Below are 22637 nucleotides of genomic sequence, written 5' to 3'. Positions count from 1 at the left end.
AACAACAACAAAACAACAACAAAACAACAACAAAACAACAACAACAAAACCATGCAGAGTTCCATGTTGGGTCCATCAAGTTACTTCAAAAAGGCCCCACTGATGAACATAGTAGTTAGACTTTCAACCTTCTTAATACAGTTAACCTAAGACTATGGGCATTATATTCAACTACAAGTTCTGTAGTACACCATGCTCAAACCACAGCCATCAGTTTTGCTGGGAGTTCCCAGAAAGAAATTTTTTTTTCCTTTTAGTTAGAGACAATGAAGTGCAGTACTTTCTCAGTGGACTGGCCCTGAGCCACAACATTGTCCTCTCAAGTGTATGACCCTGCATGGACACATCCAGTTCTCATGGGTTTATATCATGGGACCATTATAATCCTACATCTTAAGGCTAGATTATCCCTCTTGTTCCAGCTCTGATCCACTCTTCTCGAACCTTCTAGCCTCTTCTCTTCTCCTTCAGTGCTTTACTAGAGCCTCTGATGCTGTGCAGCTCTGGCGCAAGCTCTCACAGGAGGAGTCTGGCCAGCAGGGCCAGGAGGCAGCTCTTGGAGGATCAGAGTTTCAGGCACTCACTCCTGTTTTGCGCTGCTCTTCCTTTCCCCTGGCTTCTAGCAGTGCCTCACTCTTCTCTTAACCCTTCAACCATAACTGGAGGGACAGCAGCCTTGCACTGACCCTGAATGGAAGCTATAGACCTCTAATGAGCTGCTACCCTCTCTCCTTGGCACACAGCTGGGTCTGGGCTCTGCCCCAGGTTCTCAGACTTCTGAGAAGCGTACAGGCTGCTGCTCGGGGGTCTTGTCCCACCTTTACAGTCAGCCCATCCTCTTGGCATGCCAGGTCATCCTGCATTATGGGCATTACAAAGTGTCCTCAGACATCCCTGACGAGGAAAGGAAAAGTCCCTTGTCATGTGTCCCATGGTGCCTCCTAGGCCTGGCCTCTGGGGTTTTTCTGCATCTCTAACTTTATACTTTATACAGTTTCAATTGGTTTGTCTATCTCACTGTGAAAACACAGAGACTAATGCCACCTTAACTTTTGCCCGAGGGCCAGATACATACTAGACAATCGAAATGATTCACCAGATGGCTGATCAGGTAAAAGCGGTTGATGTGGTATTTGTCCTTGCTCATGACACGCTTCAGTATCTTTGCTCCTGTCTCCCTTGGGTCTCCTGGTAGAGAGACAATTGCTTAGTTTTCTAGTAACCAGTTATCCACAGAGGTCAAAACTTATGCATTAGCCAAAGGTTTTTTTACTCTGAGTCTTGTTTTTTCCAGGTCGAGAAATTTCAATACTTCTTGTTCATTTTTCCTAGTGTGGGGTGCTATTGTGCTTTTAACCCTAATGTGGGGTTTTTAGTGATGTTTAAAGTTGCTGTTTACAAATAATGACACAAGTATAATATAGTTTAAAAAATAAAAGTCCCCATGGTGATTCTTCAACAACTTTTATGTTTTCACTTATGATTGATACATTCTGTAGAATCTTCCTTTTTTTTTATTTTTTAAAAGACTAGATTACAAACAAGTGGGGCCGGAGAGATGGCTCAGCGGTTAAGAGCACTGATTGCTCTTCCAGAGGTCCTGAATTCAATTCCCAGCTACCACATGGTCACTCATAGCCATCTGTAATGGGATAGGATGCCCTCTTCTGGTGTGTCTGAAGATAGAGACAGTGTACTCATATACATAAAATAAACAAATAATCAAATGAATAAATATTTAACAAACAAGCTTTAATTGCTATAGGGGTGATCCACCTATCCAATAGACACTCATTCTCTTCATCCTCCCGTTCATTCATCCTTGTTGCAGAGTGTCACTGAATACACAAACAGTTACTATTCTACAGTGTGGGGGTTGGGTGTCAGAAGGAAGCAGAAATTGTTTTGGTGGGAGAGAAAGGGACTCTGTTCTCCACTCATCCCACATGGCTTCATTGAGAGTCCATGCTGGGTTCTAGCTGAATTATTGGGAGCAGGTTAGGCTTTTGCATGTGTGTTTGCCAACAGGGAGAATAGAGGAGGGAGGAGGGAGGAGGGAGGAGGGAGAGCATAAGTGGAGACATGGCTGGACCTTAGCCCAGCAAAAGGGAAAAGAGGGCCTGGACGACAGGGGTGGTGAAGGAGAGATTAGAAGGAAGAACTTTGTTAGCAAAACTTGACTCTGCTCTAAGAACAACATAGAGGCTTTGAAGAGCTTCCGTGGAAATAGGACAGGATTCTGTTTGACATTCAGAATGTCACTGTGGTTTGTGTAAGATCAGAGGGTAGGAAAATGAAGGACAGGACAAGCCCTCGTGGTATTTGGGTGAGCCTTGACAGCATTCAGACTTGGGTAGCCTCAGCTCAAATGGGGAGACACAGATGGACAGAAAAACCAAGAGGTAGAGCCAGTAGGACCCTGCTTCTCTAGACAGAGTGATATCCATAGCATTGCCATTGCTGTGACTCTGCCTTCTGGCTGTAGTTAGAATATGGAAGTGTCATTCTCAGACAGAGAAATCAGGGCAAAGAGAAGGTCTATGGTGGAAGTGTCATACCCCAGAGGGACTCTCTATAAAGAAAGAAAGTAAGGTCTGAAGAATGCCAAAGCTTTCAAGTAACTCAACTTTAAATTAAGAAGTCGAGAGCTGAAGATGTGGGAAGAAACTCAGGTCCGGGAATCATCATGCTTTCACAGGGAGAGGATAGAATGACTGGTGCAAATCCAGTTGTGTCATGCCTGGGTATGTCCAGCTTGGGGGATGCTTTCTTTTATGTCCCAGGAGTAAAGGTACATATGTACCCTCAGTGTGTCCCTTTATGTGGTGGCTTCTGGAAGTTGTTCTTCACCATACTAGTTAGGAATGACCATTGCCTTAAATATATATTTTTTAGCCCCTTGACTTTGCACTGGGTGTGAGAACTTAGAAATGCACAGAGACAACACGTGTCTCAAGAGCCCAAAATACTCTCTGACAGCTTGCACTTGTTCATAGTGCTAGGATCTTTTTCTTATGCAAACATCTTACTTATTTAAATAGGCATAGTAAGAGATTATCAATAAATAATAAAATAGAACAGCTGTAAATAGAGCAATAAAATCAATCACTTACTTCAACTTAAACCACTATAATACCGTGTCTATATGAGAGCCAAGATAGCAGTTAGTAGGTGGCTATCATGGACACCATGATTATGCCTGCCAAAGTGATCAGAGGTCTGGTGAGGCGGGACAAGGTGCCATTTCCTCACACTGCTCACAAAGTACACAACTTTCGATCCATACATTATTTATTTCTGGTATTTTCAACTTAAGAATTTCTGAACACAGTTGACCACAGGTAGCTCAAGCCACAGAAAGCAAAGGCACCGATAAGAGGAGACCTCAGAATGATACTTTAGAGGAAAGAGCACATATAAATTAATCAGGGCCCAGAGTGGTCTCCCCACTGTGTCCTGTGACCATCACAGAAGATAGGCACGTGCTTGAGGTAGTCAGGGCTGGCCCTCTACAGCAAGACCGGACATAGCTTAGAACAGAATGTGGGACGTCCTCAGGAAGTGTCAGCTCTGCATTCCAAGGTTTACAAATGGGATAATGGATAATGAATGGGTTATCTCCAGGGCAGGAAACCGACCATGTTCCAGAGAAGACAAAGTACTCTTAAGAGTGTTTTGGGGTGGTAGCTGAAGCCATGATGAATGTGGATGACCCACTTTCTGAAATGGTACCATTGTTGCAATTAAGTCTTTTTTATTAAAAGAAAGAGAAAAATCTTTCCAGGTCAGGTGGCAGAGGCCTCGGAGGACGGCTCGTTTAGGGTTCATCCTGCAGACACTGAGTCCAAGTACAAATCTCTGGTCTTATCTTAACTGTGCACTCATATCTCTGTTTAGCTACAGTTCAAATCTCCTTTGGACCATTTTGCCTAGAGGCTGTGACTTTTTGATCCTCTACTGTTCCCTAGGGAGTATTTTGGTGTCTTCAATGCAAATACTTTTTTTTTTCTTTTTCAGAATATATCAGTGGCCAGGGAAAGGCAGGGAAGAGCGCATTCAGGGAGAACCAACCAGCTGATGTTCTCTCTGTTTTATCAGGTCCAGTGGGGTGTGGTCTTGAGGGCTCCTTTTTCTCCTAAGTCACTGCCTTTGGATATGTCACCACCTACAAACCACCTTGTTCTTTCTGCCATTCCACAAAAATATTTATTAAAATTTAGTCAATCATGAAGAATAAGAAGTAGACAGGAAATCAAGCAAGCAAGCAAGGAAGCAAACAAACAAACCAAAAACCAAACCAAACCAAAAACCAAAACAAAAAAATCCCAGCTGTGATACAGCTCTTAGGTGAAGATTCTCTCAGGGGAATTAGTTAGCAGGAGGCAAGTTCACAGGATTTGTCAAGTGGGCATTATCTATTATCTATTAATAGAATAGGGAAGGCTCCTAACTCAGACCAGAGTCCTGCTTCTGCCTAATCTGATGTGGTGGTTTAAATATGCTTGGCCCAGGAAGTGGCACTATTTGGAGGTGTGGCCTTGTTAGGGTAAGTGTGGCCTTGTTGAAGGAAGTGTGTCACTGTGGGGGTGGACTTTGATACCCTCCTCCTAGCTTTCTGGAAGTAGCCTTCTCCTGTCTGTCTTTAGAACAAGATATAGAACTCTCACTATGCCAGCAAAATGCCTTCCTGGTCCCTGCCATGTTTCCTGCCTTGAGGATAATGGACCGAGCCTCTGAACCTGTAAGTCAGCCCCAACTAAATGTCCTTTGTAAGAGTTGCCTTGGTCATGGTGTCTCTTCACAGCAATGGAAACCCTAACTAAAGACATCTGAAAGTGATGTGAGGCACAGGCTGGAGAGAGGCTGGGCAGGGAGAGAGGCAGAGGGCAGAGGGTGTGGCAGAGGTCTATATGAGCTAGTGTCTGGGAGTGAGGCCGAAGCCCTGCTGGGCTATGTAGGTGGCAGAAGGACCCAAGTCTACTGTTTAAAATTGGCAAAAAAAAAAAAAAAAATGATAGAAGAAAGCAACAAAAGCATTTAATGTGACCAGCAGAGGACTATGTCTTTCTCCTCCTCGGAAAGACTTTGCACAATCTGGAATTGAAGGAAACACATAAAAAATGGTTTAGAGCTAGTTTAAATGAGAACGGACAACCCCGACTTGCTGGCAACCGGAAAAATGTCTCAGGAAGGGACAGTTCAAGGAATGCCACCCTACAGCGTCCTTAGATAAGAGGAAACCAGTCTCCTCTTGATACTGGCAGTGAGTCACAGAGCAGCAGCTGTGGAATTTTATTTACTGTTCTAGAATTTACACTGTAATTTTAAATTATAAATACATGTTATGTCACCAAACACTAGTGTCTGCCTGGCACATTTTCTGAATTATGCCAGGCAACGAATTAAGGGAAGGACATGAAGCTGAAGACAGTGTGTGTCCTGGCCCTGAAAACTGCCAATTACGTGAGAGGCCAGACCTGGAGAGGATCCCGTCACGGCAGCACCTGGAGTGTTGGGTAGTGGGATGAAGGGAAAGGAACAATTAATCCTGTGCTCAGGAACTGGAAAAGAATAGAAACTTAAACAATAGGCGGATGCAGAGTACATTGCAGTTAGTGTGTTCTGGCCCGACTCCAGCCACCCCCACTGAATTAGACTCTCTGGGAACAGGTTTAGGGTGAAGCCTAAGCAATGCCTAGGATTTCAGCAGCTGGGGGATAAAGGAAAGCAGAGACCATGTGAGATGCAGACATGTATGACAGATGGCAGAGTCCTGAAGCAGAAGAAGAGACTAGAAAGTCAGCTTGAGGTTTGCTGGAGGAGGAGCCTGACTTGAGCTATACAAATCAATTATAGAATTATAAACGTACATATTCATCTGCCTCTATTTCCACAGTGTCATAGTGGTAGTGACTTGGGTGGGGCTGAAAAGCTGTGAGCTCTGATATAAATGCTATTCGGGTACCTGACTCTGAAGCACAGCAGGGCTGGCTTCTGGCTGCATAGGCTAGAACCATGGACTGGCTGCAGTGCAGCCTCACACCAAGGCCCCGTTGCTGTACACAGAGGTCTACATTACAGTCATGGTACAAAGGTTGGGCAGTTAGTACCAACTATTAATGACTTTAGTGGTCCTAACCTAGACGTTTCACATACACATGTAATGGGAACAGCTGGTCATGTCAAATTGTCAAATGGTTAAAACCAAGCCAGTTCCCTCCTACCCAGAACTCCAAGGGCCCATGGGCATTATTCTTTGTGAATATATATATATATATATATATATATATATATATATATATATATATATATTTATTCACCATAGAGACTAGATTTACGGGACCTATCTTTTCCCAGGGTACTAAAAATACATTGATATCTTCTGATCAGGGTTATAATAATGTATTTTCAAAAGCATTTCTGCCATGTAGTATTAAGCCACATATGCTGTTATTTTTATATATTTATTTTTTGTTTTTAAATTTAAAGTTGAGTGTCCAAGGGTGGTAAAGTTGAGGAACAGGGAAGAAGTTTATTACATCAGATTATAAAGAATATAAATTGTAGATGAATCAAGATACTCTATGAATTAGTAATCTTCTATTGCAGAGAAACGATAGAGCAAATATTTCCCTCAGGTTGGAGTTCAAGGGGTTTTGCAATATGAAGTTCTTCCATGTGTTCTTAACCATTTATTACAGTTTAATAGAGACAAGGGATCCATGACCTATCAGACTAGTTTAGGGACTTCCTTTTCTTGACTCAAGCTGAAGTTTGTAATTTTATAATAGATTCTATTTCTCTCATTCATCTTCAGGCACATTCAAGAATGTGCAAAGGGCTTCAAATTCCCTCGGGGGGATAAAATAGCTTTTGTGTTTTAGACATCTCCTAAGCACTATGCTTCCTATACATGTCACTTAAACTACTCTTTTGAATCCTCCACACAGGTTTATCAAGTGGTATTTTCTACATTTTTATAGAATAGAATATAAATTTACAGAGAAGTGAGGTTATGTATCCCAAGGTGAAAAGCTAATTAGCAGAACCTTGTCCAAAGCTGGTTCTCGATTGTCTCTGTTTACTACTTTCTCTTCGTCCTCCTCCTCCTCCTCCTCCTCCTCCTCCTCCTCTTCCTTCTCTTTTCCTTTTCATTTTTCTTTCTTTCCTCATCTTCTTCCCCCTCCTCTTCTTGGTACTGTTATTTCTTTCCTCCTCATCCTCTTCCTTCTCTTCTTTTTCTTCCTTTCTTTCCTTCTCCATTTCCTTCTTCAACTACTCCCCCCTTTCTCTTCTTCTTCCACTTCTTTCTTTCTCTCCTTTCCTCTTCTTCCTCCTCTTTCTTTCCTTCTCCTCCTCTTTCTTTTGAGAATTTTATACACGAGCACTCTATTTATACCGTTTCCAACCCCTCCCTCCAACCCCTCCCTCCAACTCCTCCCTCCAACTACCCCTGCAACTTCCCCTTCTGTCACTTCTATCCCACCTCTAATTCATGACATCTAAACAATTACTAGTAAATACACATATCTAATACACACACACACACACACACACACACACACACACACATGCATACAACCCACTGAGTTCACTGATTGTAGTTCGTAGACACACACATTTAGGGCTGACTCGTTGGAACTATAGGTTTTTTTTTTTTTTTAGTGGGATCTTCCCTGGGGGAAAACTTCGTCTTCCTCTCTCCACATCCATTTATTGCCTGTCTCTATTCACCTAAGGATGGAGCTTGAGAAATTCCCTCACCCTCATGGGCACATTGACTTCTGTGGTCGTAATGCAGAGCTTGTTTAGGCTCCTAGACCTCATATTGTTGAGATCCGATGTGTGCAACATCCCTGTCACGCCAAGAAGATGCTGCCTTTTAAATTCCTCTTTGGGCCCTTCCATAGTTAACCACTGTCCGCTCTATACTAATTTGGGTTTTGTATATATTTCTATGACTATGCTTATGAAAAGCATTCATCTTTTACTTATAAGAGCATAAGGGTATATGCCTTTCTATGCATCCGCATTCTCAAACAGCACAATTTATTCCATTGAACTTTATTCCACATTCCATGATGGGCACTGTAGGCAGAGGTTTAAACACACGTGGCGTGACTCCTGCCCCCACAGAGCATTGGTTCTTTATGAAGAGGAGAGAAGTAAACGCTGACAGAAAACGATGTAAATAAAGGCCGGGGCTGGATGAGCAGGTTTTGAGTTGGAAGAACAAATGTCCACATTCCAGTGGAGAGGAGAGGAGGAGGACGGGTGGCGGCAGCAGAAGGGAAAGCGGTACCCATGCTGAGGATGAAGGTTGATTCTGAGGCAGCCAGGCATAGAGTGGATGGGAGCAAAGAACAGAAGGATGTACCAGAGACAAGGAAGCTGAAAACAGAAGAGGGTAGGCGACAAATCCGAAGGAAGGCTGTGGATAAGGGGCTGGAGACAGTATCCGGAGAGTCTTTGGAAGCCTGTTATTTGAGGCCTCCAGGAAGGCCAGGAACTTGACAGTAAGTGGAGAAGATGTCACTTCCAAGAAACTTCAGCTGCAAAGGGGAATGAAATTGAAGGACTTTGACCACATTGAAGGGCAGTCGAAGTGAGGGGCCTGGATCTGCCATAGGCAATGGAGGCATACCCAGTGATCAGGAGGATTCAATAGGTATACTTTCTAATCAGCTCTAAGAGATTAGGAAGGAAGATTTAAGGTGATCTATGCCACACCACCTTCTCTATGACAAGTTCCACAGACAGAGGCCATTGACCTCAAAAGGGGGAGGCCTCCTGGAACCGGTTATAGAACTCTTCACTGGAGAAAAACTATTGAGCTGTAGTTCTCATAGTAATCTATCTGTTTTATTTTCTCTTAGTCCTTTTCTTATTTACATGTTCCAGGCAGCCTAGGCAAAGATCTTAAGTGAGAATAATGGGTAAAAAACCATGCCTTGAGATTGGGGTCAGTAATATTACCTTATCCCCCGGGGAAACCAACGCTTCACTTTTTAAATCATTTATAAAACTTTTATGATAGATAAAAGCTTTTCCAACAATAAAATTTCATATGGCTACATGTGTGTCATTGGAGGTGGGTTTTGTATATGGTAAAGAAAGCCTTAATTAGAAAGAATTAAAATAGTTTAAATTTATGTGTTGAAGATTTCTAAAAATCAGGCTTTAGATGTTAAATAATAATTGACCATATGGGGCTGGAGAGTTGTTAGCTCAGTGGTTAAGAGNACTGACCATAAAGATTTATTAACCTGCTCTTGGAAATATGCTACTAGCCTTAGATAGCTGCACCACTGAATACATTGTTTTAGAATTGTTATATTTTGATGATTTATATTTATAATGATGTTACCTGTTCTGTTTGTGATTCACTGAATACATAGTTTCAGAGTTATAATGCTTGGATGATTTTTGTGCTTTACTGAGCCAAATGATTTTTGTGGGTATTTGTGATTGTTTTGCTGGACACAGTTTCTAAGTTTTGTAATGTTTGGTTTTTTTTTTTTAATGTATAAAATCCACTGCCTGAGAGCTGCAAAATACACTCAGATTCAAACTGCCTCTGTGTTTGTTTCTGTTTGTCACTGCCAAATCCTTACCCACCTAGCCGTCGAGGACTCCTCCTTCCAGAGACCCCCATACCCAACTGGGGTGGTCCGTGACAACCCTAGATTTCTGGCTTAGGCAAGTGAGTTAGAGTAAGTCCAGTTTCTGGTTTAGGCTTAAACAAGTTCAGTTCTGCATTAGTTTCATATAGCTGAGGTGTATACGCTTAGTACGCAGAGGAAATCTTGGGTGAGAATTGAACTTGAGGTAGAACTTGGAAGTCATCACCAACTAGGGTTGTTGAACTAAAAGGGTTCCACAAAATAGTGTTTAAAAACCCTAGAGAAAGGGGAAGCAGAGGTGGAGTCAAAGCAAAGAGAAGCAACCAAAGGAGGGACCACTGCAGAGGTGATGTCAAGGGAGCCATGCGAAGATTTTATGAGGTTGGGGGGAAACTTCACAGACCAAACCAGATTCCAAGGCAGCAGAGTCCTGAAAAGGCTCAATACAGTCTGCATTGATATTAGCGGGAATAGGTGTGTGGGACTCTCAGGCCAAGGATTGAAACTGGAACTTATTAATAAGAAGGCATGCCTTAAGCTCGAGTCTCCTCATGTAGATTCAGAGCTGGATAGACTCTCCCTTTTTCCAGCAAATTTTCCCATAGCTGAGGGTAATCAGGTTGTAGGCATACCTACAGGGAGGAACCAGGCCTGCTGCAAAGTCAGGAAGGAACAACAGAGACACGGGCTGAAGGAGACAAAGCCTGTGGACATTGAGTCACTAACTCACAGATGCTCTGTAGGAAAGCACTGTGGTATGGTGCTCTGCCACCTCTGACAGGAACCCATCTCTGGCAGAAGCCTGCCTTTCATGGTATTCTGCATGGAGGTGACTAAGTGGCAGTGTTCAGGCTGCCTGAGAAACTGACAAAGGAGAGAACTAACATTCAAACTGTGCTTTGTAGACAAACAGCAGAGGGCAAGAAGGCAGTCATCTTGTGCATGACACAGCTTTTTTCAGTCCTCTCCAGTGAGGCCTGCCTCTTCTCAGTCCTCTCCAGTGAGGCCTGCCTCTCCTCAGTCCTCTCCAGTGAGGCCTGCCCCTCCTCAGTCCTCTCCAGTGAAGCCTGCCTCTCTTCAGTCCTCTCAGTGAGTCCTGCCTCTCCAGTGAGGCCTGCCTCTCCTCAGTCCTCTCGGTGAGACCTGCCTCTTCTCAGTCCTCTCCAGTGAGACCTGCCTCTCCTCAGTCCTCTCCAGTGAGGCCTGCCTCTCCTCGGTCCTCTCCAGTGAGGCCTGCCTCTCCTCAGTCTTCTCTGGTGAAGCCTGCCTCTCCTCAGTCCTCTCAGTGAGTCCTGCCTCTCCTCAGTCCTCTCAGGTGAGGCCTGCCTCTCCTCAGTCCTCTCCAGTGAGGCCTGCCTCTCCTCAGTCCTCTCCAGTGAGGCCTGCCTCTCCTCAGTCCTCTCCAGTGAGGCCTACCCCCCCTCAGTCCTCTCCGGTGAAGCCTGCCTCTCCTCAGTCCTCTCAGTGAGGCCGGCCTCTCCTCAGTCCTCTCAGTGAGGCCGGCTTCTCCTCAGTCCTCTCCAGTGAGGCCTGCCTCTCCTCAGTCCTCTCCAGTGAGGCCTGCCTCTCCTCAGTCCTCTCCAGTGAGGCCTGCCTCTCCTCAGTCCTCTCCAGTGAGTCCTGCCTCTCCTCAGTCCTCTCTGGTGAGACCTGCCTCTCCTCAGTCCTCTCCAGTGAGGCCTGCCTCTCCTCAGCCCTTTCCAGTGAAGTCTGCCTCTTGGTCCTCTTCAGAGAGGCCTGCCTCTTCATCCCCTTCATCATTTCCTCCTCTCCAGTACTGTTTCCCTTCTTGGTTCTTTGTCTTCTAGCAGTGTGCCCTGTCTATCACTTCTTTCTTTGTATCCCACCCCCATTCTTCCTGAGGTCCTCAATGAGCATCAGCTAGGAGCCATGTGATAGAGATTCTGTCTGAGGCATTTTTATCTCTGCCCTGCCCTCTCTTCTTCCTCCCCACACATCATCCTTTCCATCTTCTGTGTATTTACCTTTCATTCTCATGACAGACACACCCCCCTTTTCTTTTATCCCCCTTCCCCTCCCTTCCTCTCAGTGGGGATCAAATCCAGGAACTTATGCACAGCATGCCAGCACCCACCACTTTATTATGAAACTACACCCCGACTACCAGTCTCTTTTCAAATCCCTATTGTCCACCAATAGGGATTTGAAAAGACAGGGCATCTAAACCATGTTGTCAATGAACTCTAAAATTCAGTTTTTCCAAACTGGACACATCATCTTCATCATCAAAATGATTTTTTTCCATTGTGTATTTACTACATTTGGCTGAGTATATCAACTAATTCCTGGCTATGGGAGTCCCTAGGTCATATGTAGCTACTTATGACATCCTTCTACAATCAACTGGTGAGCCAAACCCTCAAATTACTCCTCTGAAGAATCTGGAGGAGTATACCACAGTCCCAGCCCCACGGTTCTGCAAACCTTCCTGTGTCTGGCTCTTTACCTTTTCCTCCCATCTTCTCTTACCAACTACTGCCCTAATGATGCTATTAAAACTACTTTTTCTTACCAAATGAAAATCTGACCACATATCTTCTGGCCAGGTCAATAACCTTTCCATGTTTTGCACCAGCCAACAAGTTATAGATGATACTCAAAACAGCTTTAAGTACTGGTCCCTGGAGTGTCATTGTATTGGTGTGGATGAGACATGTCCCTCATAGGCCCAGACATTTGGACACTTAGTCCATAGTTGCTGGAGTTGGTTGTGGGAAGACGTGCAGCCTTTCTGGGGGCAAGCATGTCACTGAGAGCAGGCCTCAAGGGTTCACAGCCTCATCCCATTGCTCTGTTTCATGCTTTCGGTTGTAACAGTGATCACTCAGCTTCTTGTTCCGGAAGCTTGCTGCCATTTTCCCACTGTTATTGTAGACTTTTCCTTTGGAGCTGTAAACCAAACTAAATTCTTTCTTCTGTAAATTACTATTGGCCATAGTGTTTTATCACAGTAACAGAAAAATAGTCAATAAAGTCACTATCCACCCATGTGTATGGGCCAGGCACTTCACTCCCAGCCTTAAGTGAATTATCATACCTAATACTAACAACATATGTTAATATTTTTCCTTTTCTTTTGATGTCATTGAAATACTGAGTGTCTTAGATAGGGTTTGGACCCCACTGGCTTGTTCAAACCATCCTGATGCTGGTCTCGTCTTAATTACTGCTAATTTCTTAGCTCCAGTTAACTAGCATCAATTGTCCCAAGACATTCTTCTATTCTTGACTCTAAAGCCAGAGCCATATAGCTAAAGCTGCCAAGTTCTGCTGACTTCTGGAGCTGGAACGTGACCCCCTTGTTCTAGTAAATTATCACCTGCTTTCCGTTTGCCAACTCCTTCAGAGCCTAATCTTGGCTGTCCTGGAACTTGCTTTATAGATTGACTTTGAACTCAGAGATCTGCCTGCCTCTGTCTCCTGGGATTAAAGGTGTGAACTACTACCCCTGGATCTAAGCTCTGGCCACTATTTCTCAAGATCTGGGTCAAAAGCCTGTGTACACCGAGTCTGGATTATAGTTCATTCCAGATTAAAAGTCCAAATGAAAACAATAACCAAGTAATAATAATGCTCAACACAATATAAATATTCATTTTCAATGCCAAATGCATAAGCAATAACCTCAGCTAGGTGGGATCTTGCCCCAAACTTACCACTCCCTTAATCTGTCACTCTCCTCAAACATAGGATTCAGTTCCATTGTACTTCCTGGTGCCCTTTTATTACTTGAACCATTCATTTGTATTATTATTCCTTTCTATGCTTGATCAGAATGTTCCTTATGAGAGCAAACCAGAAGAAAAAGTGTATGCTGGAGTTTTCTGAGACTTTCTTTGTCAATGTAATTCATTAAAATTTCTTTACCTTATCCTCAGGTAGACTCTTCACACAGGGCAAAAAGCCACCACATTCTTCACCAAAATATAACAAGAAGGCCACATAGAGAAACTCTTGTCCTTTAAAACCTCTTGAGCTAAGTCTCCACAGTTCAAAATACCCTCAGAAACACTGTCTTCTATGGTTATACTAGTATGGCCCATTAAGCCCTATTTAAAGGATACCACTGCTTTACAAAGTCCCCAAATCCACATTTCTCCAAACAAAAGCATGGTCAGTTCTCTCACAGCAATACCCAACTTCCGGTACTAACTTCTGTCTTAGTTAGGGTTCCGTTGCTATGAAAAGATACCATGACCAAGGCAATTCTCATAAAGGACAACACTTAATTGGGACTGGCTAACAGGTTCAGAGAGGTTCAGTCCATTATCATCATGGCAGGAAGCATGGCAGTGTCTAGGGAGACATGGTACTAGAGGAGCCAAGAGTTCTCGATTTTGATACAAAAGCAGCAAGGAGAAGACTTACTCTCTTGCAATGGACAGAGCTTCAAATCCCACCCCACAATGATGCACTTCCTCCAAGAAGGCCATACCCACTCCAAGAAGGCCACACACTCCTCCTAATAGAGCTATTTCTCATGGGCCAAGCATATTCAAACTACCACGCTGAGTTTATTTCATACGTTTGTTTTTGTTTCTCCACCATGTCCATGTCTGAGCACTACTATGACTATGTCCTGTCGCAGCATCCCGTTCATACTTATAACCAGATAAAGGGTGGAGCTCCATCTTTGAAAACTGAACTGGCGCTTATGCAGCATATTCTTTGCAATGGAGCTTGGACAGCATCTATCAAACACTGTAGGGAAGTTTTCACTTGGAACCACAGAAGAGACAGTCAGAAATCAATTGATACAGAAATGAAGTAAGTTGGAATATTTCACTGTCTAAACTATTTTCTTAAAGAGACTACCTCCACTGCCAGAGATCTTGCAAAGCCTCCTGACCAGTCATCTGGAAGCAATTCTTCACATGCTTGGTGAATGTGGCTTCTCCTTTGGGAGGAGAACCATCCTTTTCTACACTTTCTTGTGGTTTTTACCTTCCAAGTTTTCTACATAACTAGGTTCTTTTCATGTTTAGAGTTTTTCTCTTTATTTTGAGAGATTACTGATATTTTGATCTTACTGTTGATTGATTGTTGTCCTTTTCATTCTGGTTTTGTTTTTGTGGCTAAAATAGTGTACACATTTCTTCACCAGAACTTTCCTTCAGTTTCCTCACCATCAAAATCGTCATCTTCTTTATCAACATTTTTATCTTCTCCATAACCTTCAGTTTCATGGTTGTTATCTTCATGACCATCTTGTGTTGCCACTGCCTCCTCATCTCCATCTCCTCCGTCTCCGTCTCTTCCTCCTCCTCCTTCTTCCTCACCTACTTTTTCTGTGGAGTGTTCTTATCACTTCCAGGGGCAAATCACTTTCCAGGCAAACTTAGAGGATGGCCTAGTTGGTCATCAATGGGAGGAAAGGCCCTTGGTCATTTAAAGTTTCTATGCCCCAGTGTAGGGGAATGCCAGGGCCAGAAAGCAGGAGTGGGTAGGCTGGGGAACAGGGGGAAAAGGAAGGGGATAGGGAGTTTTTGGAGGGGAAACCAGGAAAGGGGACAAAATTTGAAATGTAAATAAAGTAATCATCTAATAAAAAAAGAAGATGAGATATATATATATATATATATATATATATATACATATATATGTACATATATATATATACATATATATGTGTGTGTGTATGTATATATGTATGTGCATGTGTGTATGCAGATGCACATATAAATATACATACTTGTGTATGCATATACCTATATTTTACTTTCACCTATACCCATATTGTTTTATCCTCCTCAATATATATATTAATAAATATATAAAATATATACATAAAAACAAACAAATCTTTAAAAGAGTTCATCTTTGAATTCTTAGAATAAAGGTCTCATATACAAAAAAAAAAAAGAGTTTCACATCATCTTCAACTTAAGGTATTTGAATTTGTCTTCCTCTACAAATGCTAGTTGCTGCCCACTAATATGCACAGATACTGAACTACTTTTGAACCTTGAGACCACATGTGGTGGTGTTGTTTCAGATTCCAAGGGAAACTGTTAGTTGTATAGATGTCCTCAAAGCTTCAGGGTTACTTTAATTGGACTTCAGTGATAATCCATTGCCTCTGCCTCCATGATGTACATCTTGCACCAGAGCCCTGATCTGATCGTTCTTAATGATAACTGGTACTCATTTTCAACAGTATCCATCTATAAGTGATAAACTGTTGGTCTTTGGTTCACAGCCCAAAAGGATAGTTCTGAGGTCTCAGAGGGGCTCACGTGCACATCCATTCATGCACTACAGTGAGAGGGAATCCAGACAGAGAAAACTGGCTGCAGTTCCTCAGAACATTTGATGTTTTGCAAAAGTTAAATTATATAGATTAAGCAATTTGGCTTAGCATAACCTAGTTCATATAAGAACCCATATCAAATGCACACCTTAAAATGTTTTGCCCTTTCACTGTGCAGTATACCTTAACACATTCCTAAAATTCGTATGCCAGGGTGAGTTTATGGCTGCCATCAATCTTGCATGTTTGGACTGCAGTCTCCATAGTTGTGCTGCTTGGAAGAACTCTTGCTGCCTTTGCTTCTGATGTCCAGATCTTGAACAAATCCCTTAAGACCCTTCAGCTTTGGACAATTTATTAGATGCTGTGAGAATGTTAAGACTACAGTTCTAAAGTCTTTAGAGTGGTGGGCTGGTAGGTTGTCAGAGCCCCACACAGGTGAGGTTATTTCTTAGGCTCTAGTTGTTGTTCATTTCCAGTAATGATGTGGTGTACTAAGAGCTTGAAAGAGGTCATTTATGTGGCTAGGCATACTGACTTTTGTAGGAGACACTGAGCTGGGAACAGTCACTCTTATTCCCTTTGCAGGCAGCAGTAATTGTAAAGCAGGAAAAGGGGGAGGTGGTCTTACATCTGAGAATGCCAGCTGAAGATGGGAAGACATGAGAATATATTATATCTTAGAATCCTTAAACCTCAAATGGAGGAGAAGAAAGGCTAACAGAAAGCAAGTCATGCCCTCCCCCTTTCAGTAGAAAGGATAAAGAGGAAGACAAATAAACGGACTGATTTCTCATGCAGGAATTTAGCCTTTTAGGAAGAGAAAGTAAATAAATCAGGATATAAAAGAACAAAGTGCTATCAGAACTTATTCAGTACCGATGTTTACAAAGCACAATGCAGGCATTGGCCTGGGATTTCCTTACGCTTTTACCAGAAAATAAAATATCCATTTTTCTGTAGGCTAGTGGTCCAGGCTGTAAATGGTTAAAGCATCTTTTAAGAAGCATTTAAGGTAACATGTCTGAGCACTGCTGTACCCCGCAAGTGCTGCCTCACATGGTCAGTAACTACACTGGTATAATCTTACCTAACACACTTGGTCACTACTAAACTAGTATGAACCTACCTAACACTACTACTCCAGGGGAACTAAAGCCAGGCACAGTAAGGAACTGGTCAATCTTGTGCAGATGGTACGTGACAGGTTTCGGAGTTGGGAACTAATGTGCTTTCTGCTGCAATATCACACACCTATGAAACATGTAATTCCTATTCTTTGGCAATTTTATAATTCTCATTCTAAAAACTTGCCAGCGTGGCTTATTCATATCCTATTTTCCATGTGGGAAATTTATATCAGCGTTCAAAATAAGTATATACTCAAATAAATCCTAAAGGAAACGGGGCACTAGAGAGATGGCCCAGTGGTTAAGAGCACTTGCTGCTCTTGCAGAGGTCCTGGGTTCAGTTCCCAGCACCCACATAGCAGCTCACAGCTGTCTGTAACTTCAGTTCTTGGAGATCTGATGTCCTCTTTTGGCCTCCATGGGAACTGCATGTGATACACACATACACACACACACACACACACACAACTAAGAGAAATAAATCTTTAAAAACAAGTATACTCTCACTTTATGCAACTACAGAGATATAATCAAGCCATGGGAGAGAGGGCCCCCATTGACTTTTCCTCTAACTGAGTAGGTATGGCCCATTGCTGGCTTCTTGAGAGGGGAGGGTCAGTTTTATTTAATGGTGTGACTCCCAGTAGGTCAATGACAATACAATGAATAGCCCCATACCAAGGAGTATATTGACAGCACAAATTAAAATTAAGGGGTCATTAAATGGTAGAGGAAGAAGAGGAAGAGAAAGAAAGAAACATAAAGTGGGTAGGGTTTTTCGAGGCGAGGGTGGATTTGGAAAGAGTTGAGGCTGGGAATTGTGGTAAATATCCACACTGATAAGGTTGGTACTCCCCAACTATACACATCTTCCTATTTCATTCTTTAACAGCACTGACAAAGCAATTACTTTAAATGTCCGTAATTGGAGGTGTGAAAGGTCTGCTGTTGAGTTTTTTTTTTTTTTTTTTTTTTTTTTTAAGTGAGGACCTGGGTCTGCAATTATAAAATACACAGCTAACAATCAACTCACATTTTGCCCACCCCTGACTTTCCCTCACACCGCTATCTCACAAATGCTGAGTGAGAGACCCAAACCTCCCAGCTGCTTTTACATTACAAATACAGCATTTGTATTTGCCTACGTGGCTTTTCAGGGCACAAAGTAGAAAATGAATCTGTCATTGCTGTTCCCTAATATGTTCTAGTATATTGCTTTGTTAAATCACAGACACCGAAAGCCCACAAAATAACAAAAAAACTGCCTTCTTATTCCCCTCTGAGGCACATTATCTGAAAGAAGCCACTGCATAAATACTGTTTCTGCTAATTAATTAGTGCTGGCCATATTCATTTTTCTAAGTTAAGAAACAAAATGTACTAGTGTACTTTGTATCCCTTCCCCAGATTCTAGTTGAAATTAACTTTGCCAAGATGAGGTTAGTTGCAGGATGATGCTTAGAAGGGTTCTTTCTTTCTTCTTCTTTCTCTTCTCCCCCTCTGCTCCATTACTCAAGTCAATGAGCATTTTAAAGGCCACATATTCATTTCGGTTGCTAGTTTTGCACAACAGGGCAGTTAATTAAAACCACCACATATTCTGGCATGGAGTTTATGATTGTGAAAAGGTCACAGACTTGAAAGTAAAGTTCAGGGTAGTCCCTCATTTAGCTAAACAGTCACGTGGTATATTTAAAAATAATTTCCATTCTTCTCTTTCAAACAGCTACTTTTTATCCCTGTGAGTAGGACAGCTGATTTTCTCCTGTGTGGCCAGGCTCACCCCATCCCTTCAAACACTTCAGGAAAGTTACAATTTAAAAAAGAGTCTTAAAAAAATTAGATCTTTGTTTTTCCAGTCAAACACAAAACAAAATCCCAATCAATACCTTTCCAGAACTGAACTGCTGGGCTGTGCACTGAGCAGAGAGCTGCTGGGCTGATCTCACATGTATGGGAGCAAACAGACATACTCCAAGGCCACTGCTCCTTGGCTAAGAATCACTTCTGCTTCTTCTCTGGAGCTCTCTAGGATCGGGCAGTACCTGGCCTCAAACCCCCCATTCCTCACCCCAACCCAAGTAACTGGTTTTCTCAGCAAGAATCCACCTTGAGACAAGCTATCTTCACATCTCTGTGTGCACACATTCCAGCTGTTCTCGGTGTCTATGGGGAACTGTTCCCAGGCCTTTGGTCTGTGTCGGTCAGCACTGCCTGGTGCTTTCTGGGTGTCTCTGCATTTTAGTGCTTGTGACTATTTTGTGCCTCCCCTGTCTGACAGCCAACAGAATAAGAGCAGCTATGGGAGTGCCCGTGTGCCAGTGCTTATGGATGGATCATCAGAAACTCTGTCAGCTGCAGATGAATAAGACTTAAGTGTGTCGGAAAATCCATCACCATGATACTCAGGTTTTTCATGTGCCTTCTTCCCATAGTCCCTCTGTTTTTCTACCTTTAAAAGGATATAGAAAAGGGCATAACAGAGAAAGAGACAAACTCCGGTGTGCTACAAAGGAGGAAAGAGAAAGGCTTGGTCTATAATTTTTTCTTTATGTTATTACCTTATACTAACTGCACAAAATGAAGGGTCCCAGCGCGCTGTTTCTCAATATGTACACACCTTCTATGTGTCCTTTTATTTATCTCTGCTCCTTGATCCTTACATCTACTTTCCCGGCAAATCTCCCATATTTCTTCTTTTAGCTTCATACTATTTTTGTTTTCCTAGATACTACATGTCAGGAAAAGAAAATTTTTTATTTGTCTGAGTCTGGCTTCTTTCATTTAATACAGTGACCTCCACTTCTGCAAACATCATGACTCGATTAGGAGCAAATCATCCATTATGTGTACATGCTATGGTTTCTTTACCCCTCTCTTTGTTGATGGTCATATAGCTGATTCATAAATTTGGTCTCTATACTGCAATAAACACTGATATATAATACTTCCATAGCTAGCTGACTTTGAGTAGGGTGGTGCATATGTTCAGATGTGTATGACTGGGTTCTGTGTAGGCTTTACTTTTAAGTTTAGAGGAGCCTCAACACAAACTTCTATAGTGGGAATCAACAGATGGGAAGACCAGCCCCCTTTCTCTACATGCCTGCCAGCATTTGTTGCATTCCTGAAGTGAGCTACATGGCTAGGGAGAAACTTAAGTCACATTTTGCTCAAGGTCTTTTTGAGCTACTGTTTCATTCAAGGCATTTACTGAGCTCAGTGTGCTCTGCAGCACCAGGGTCTCATAGGTGACATGCCATCAGCTAAGGCTCTCAACCTTCAGTGCTGTTAGCAAAAGGGTTAAGTTTTTCCCAACTTCTGAAAAGGTAGTAAAATTAAGGGAGTCAATTTGGTACAGGCTACGGTGAGCTGATTAAAACCCTATGGCCATGGACTCCTCTCCATGCTGATTCTTCATTTTGCTGGAAGAGCAAAAGAAGAGAACATTGTGAGACCTCCTTTCCAGTTGTGACCATTATGAATAAGCAGACCAATACCAAGAGCTGCTTGGTGTGAACTACTGAAGATCACAAATATAAGAGCTGAGTACTTAATATATATTATAGTATATATAATATATAATAATTAAACATTGGATATTTAATAATTCAGTTTTCACTCACAAAATGAAAATATTAAATAAAAGAGGTTAGTATATTTGCCAAGGGCTGTACAATAAATTGGTTCTAGAGCTAAGACCAAATTAATAAATTCTTGTATTAATTTTCCTTACCCTATGTTAAATTAAACTACCACCCCCCTATGATTTCTAATATTCTCTCAACCAGGGATCTTAATTAACTTGCATGTCCACTCACCAGTGAAATGGCTAATGTTTATACTCATGAGACTCAGCAAAATTATGATACTGGAGTCCCCACTGAATTAAGTTACACAAGGAAAAACATTTAATTTAGTTCCTGACAAGGTTAGAAATTTTCAGATAATGAGACCACGTTGAAACATGCTCGATATTAAAATAACACTGTATGTGATTTTAAACTAGATAATTTTAAACTTGTGCAATTTAACCTTTTTTTTCTTTCTCAATATTGAATAGAATTTGTACGACAGCCTACAGAGCAGGGACTTTAATCATTAAAGCTGTAGCCAACTTCTACCACACTGTTCCTTAGTACTAAGCATATGTAACCAATGCAGTATTTAAAGTCTTTTTGAAAGTTCAGACAACCAAACAACACTAAAACCGAAGGCAGGCTGAAGGAAAAGGTCTATCATCATACACATTCAGGTCTTTGTAGCCTTGGGAGACCTTGTTAAAAAGAACACAAGCACACCATTTTAATGCCTAAGGGCTTCAGTTCAGGGAAACTAAGAAAACAGATTTTAATAGGTAAAAATTGCAGGTATTTGTAGATCTGGAAGCTCAAAACTAATTGCAGATGAATTACAAATCAGAATGAAATGCAGCAATAAGATCAAAACTACATAGAAATTGACAGCATTTATGCACAAAGAGTCTAACTGGAGCAGCCACCGACAAACTGCCTCATTTACTGTGGTGACTGAAGTAAAAAGTCTATAAAAGCACACTTAAAGGAAGGGGGGTAATTTCTAAGGCGTGAAAAATGCTCTTAATGGACAGACAAGAGCTCTTCTGAGCAGGAAAAGAGGTGTTAAAGCTCAAGTTCTTACCCTGGAAATCCAAAGTGATACTAAAATGTTAATGTAATCTCAAATGTATATACGTGTGGATGTGTTTGTGTCTGTGTGTTTGCGTGTGTTTGTGTCTTTCTGTGTGACTGTGTATCTGTGTGTTTGTGTGCATGCATGCACATGTGCATGGGGTGTGTGTGTGTGTGTGTGTGTGTGTGTGTGTGAGAGAGAGAGAGAGAGAGAGAGAGAGAGAGAGAGAGAGAGAGAGAGCAAGAAGGTGGACTAAGAGAGGCTGCAGAGTAACAGTGAGACTTAAATGGAGGTTGGAAATGATCTACCACATAGCCTGCTATCTTAGTGCCAGGAGGTGGAGGCACGAGGTTCCGGCACTTGAAGCCAGCTCTGCATTGTGAATTCTAGGCCAGCCTGCTTCTATAAGACTCTCTCAAACAACAGCCATGACAAAGTAAGGCACTGTGATAGCTGATGAAGGGACGGTTTTAAATCAATGGGATTGAGATGGGCTCCCATTAGCTGGGCAGCACAACTGGACAGGCAGTGAAACAAAAGCAGGTTAAGCCTCCACTTCACACCTCACACACAGCCTGTGTGCACATACATTATAAAAACTATAACATGCCTTTGGAAAGACACTGCCTTGGTAGCTCTGTCCATTGGATCCAGCCTAGTGACCTCTGAGAGGAATTGCCTATATCAGATTGTCCTGTGAGCATGTCTATAGGAAGGTATCCTCATTGTTAACTGATGTAAGAGAGCTCCAGTCCACTGTGAGTGGTACCAATCCTAAGCAAATGGCTCTGAACTGTATAAGAAAGCTAGCTGAGAATTTCATAAATTCATTGTTTTTATACTCCATTGTGTAAATGTACCACAGTTTCTGTATCCATTCCTCTGTTGAGGGACATCTGGGTTCTTTCCAGCTTCTGGCTATTATAAATAGGGCAGCTATGAACATAGTGGAGCATGTGTCCT

General features: G+C 42.3%; 1 protein-coding gene across 1 annotated transcript in view; it reads right to left on the bottom strand.

Moving 5' to 3' along the window:
* The window catches only part of L3mbtl4 (L3MBTL histone methyl-lysine binding protein 4), a 424085-nt gene that overhangs the window by 59883 nt on the left and 341565 nt on the right, over positions 1 to 22637 (bottom strand). The window contains exon 17 of the mRNA XM_021218018.2: positions 9619 to 9632. Within this exon, the coding sequence (XP_021073677.1) occupies positions 9619 to 9632 (14 nt within the window). The remainder of the gene's footprint in view (positions 1 to 9618; positions 9633 to 22637) is intronic.

This window comes from Mus pahari, chromosome 18 (genome assembly GCF_900095145.1).
Source record: "Mus pahari chromosome 18, PAHARI_EIJ_v1.1, whole genome shotgun sequence".
NCBI lineage: Eukaryota > Metazoa > Chordata > Mammalia > Rodentia > Muridae > Mus > Mus pahari.
The sequence above is the reverse complement of the archived record's forward strand: the minus strand, read 5'-3'. Positions and strand labels throughout refer to the sequence as shown.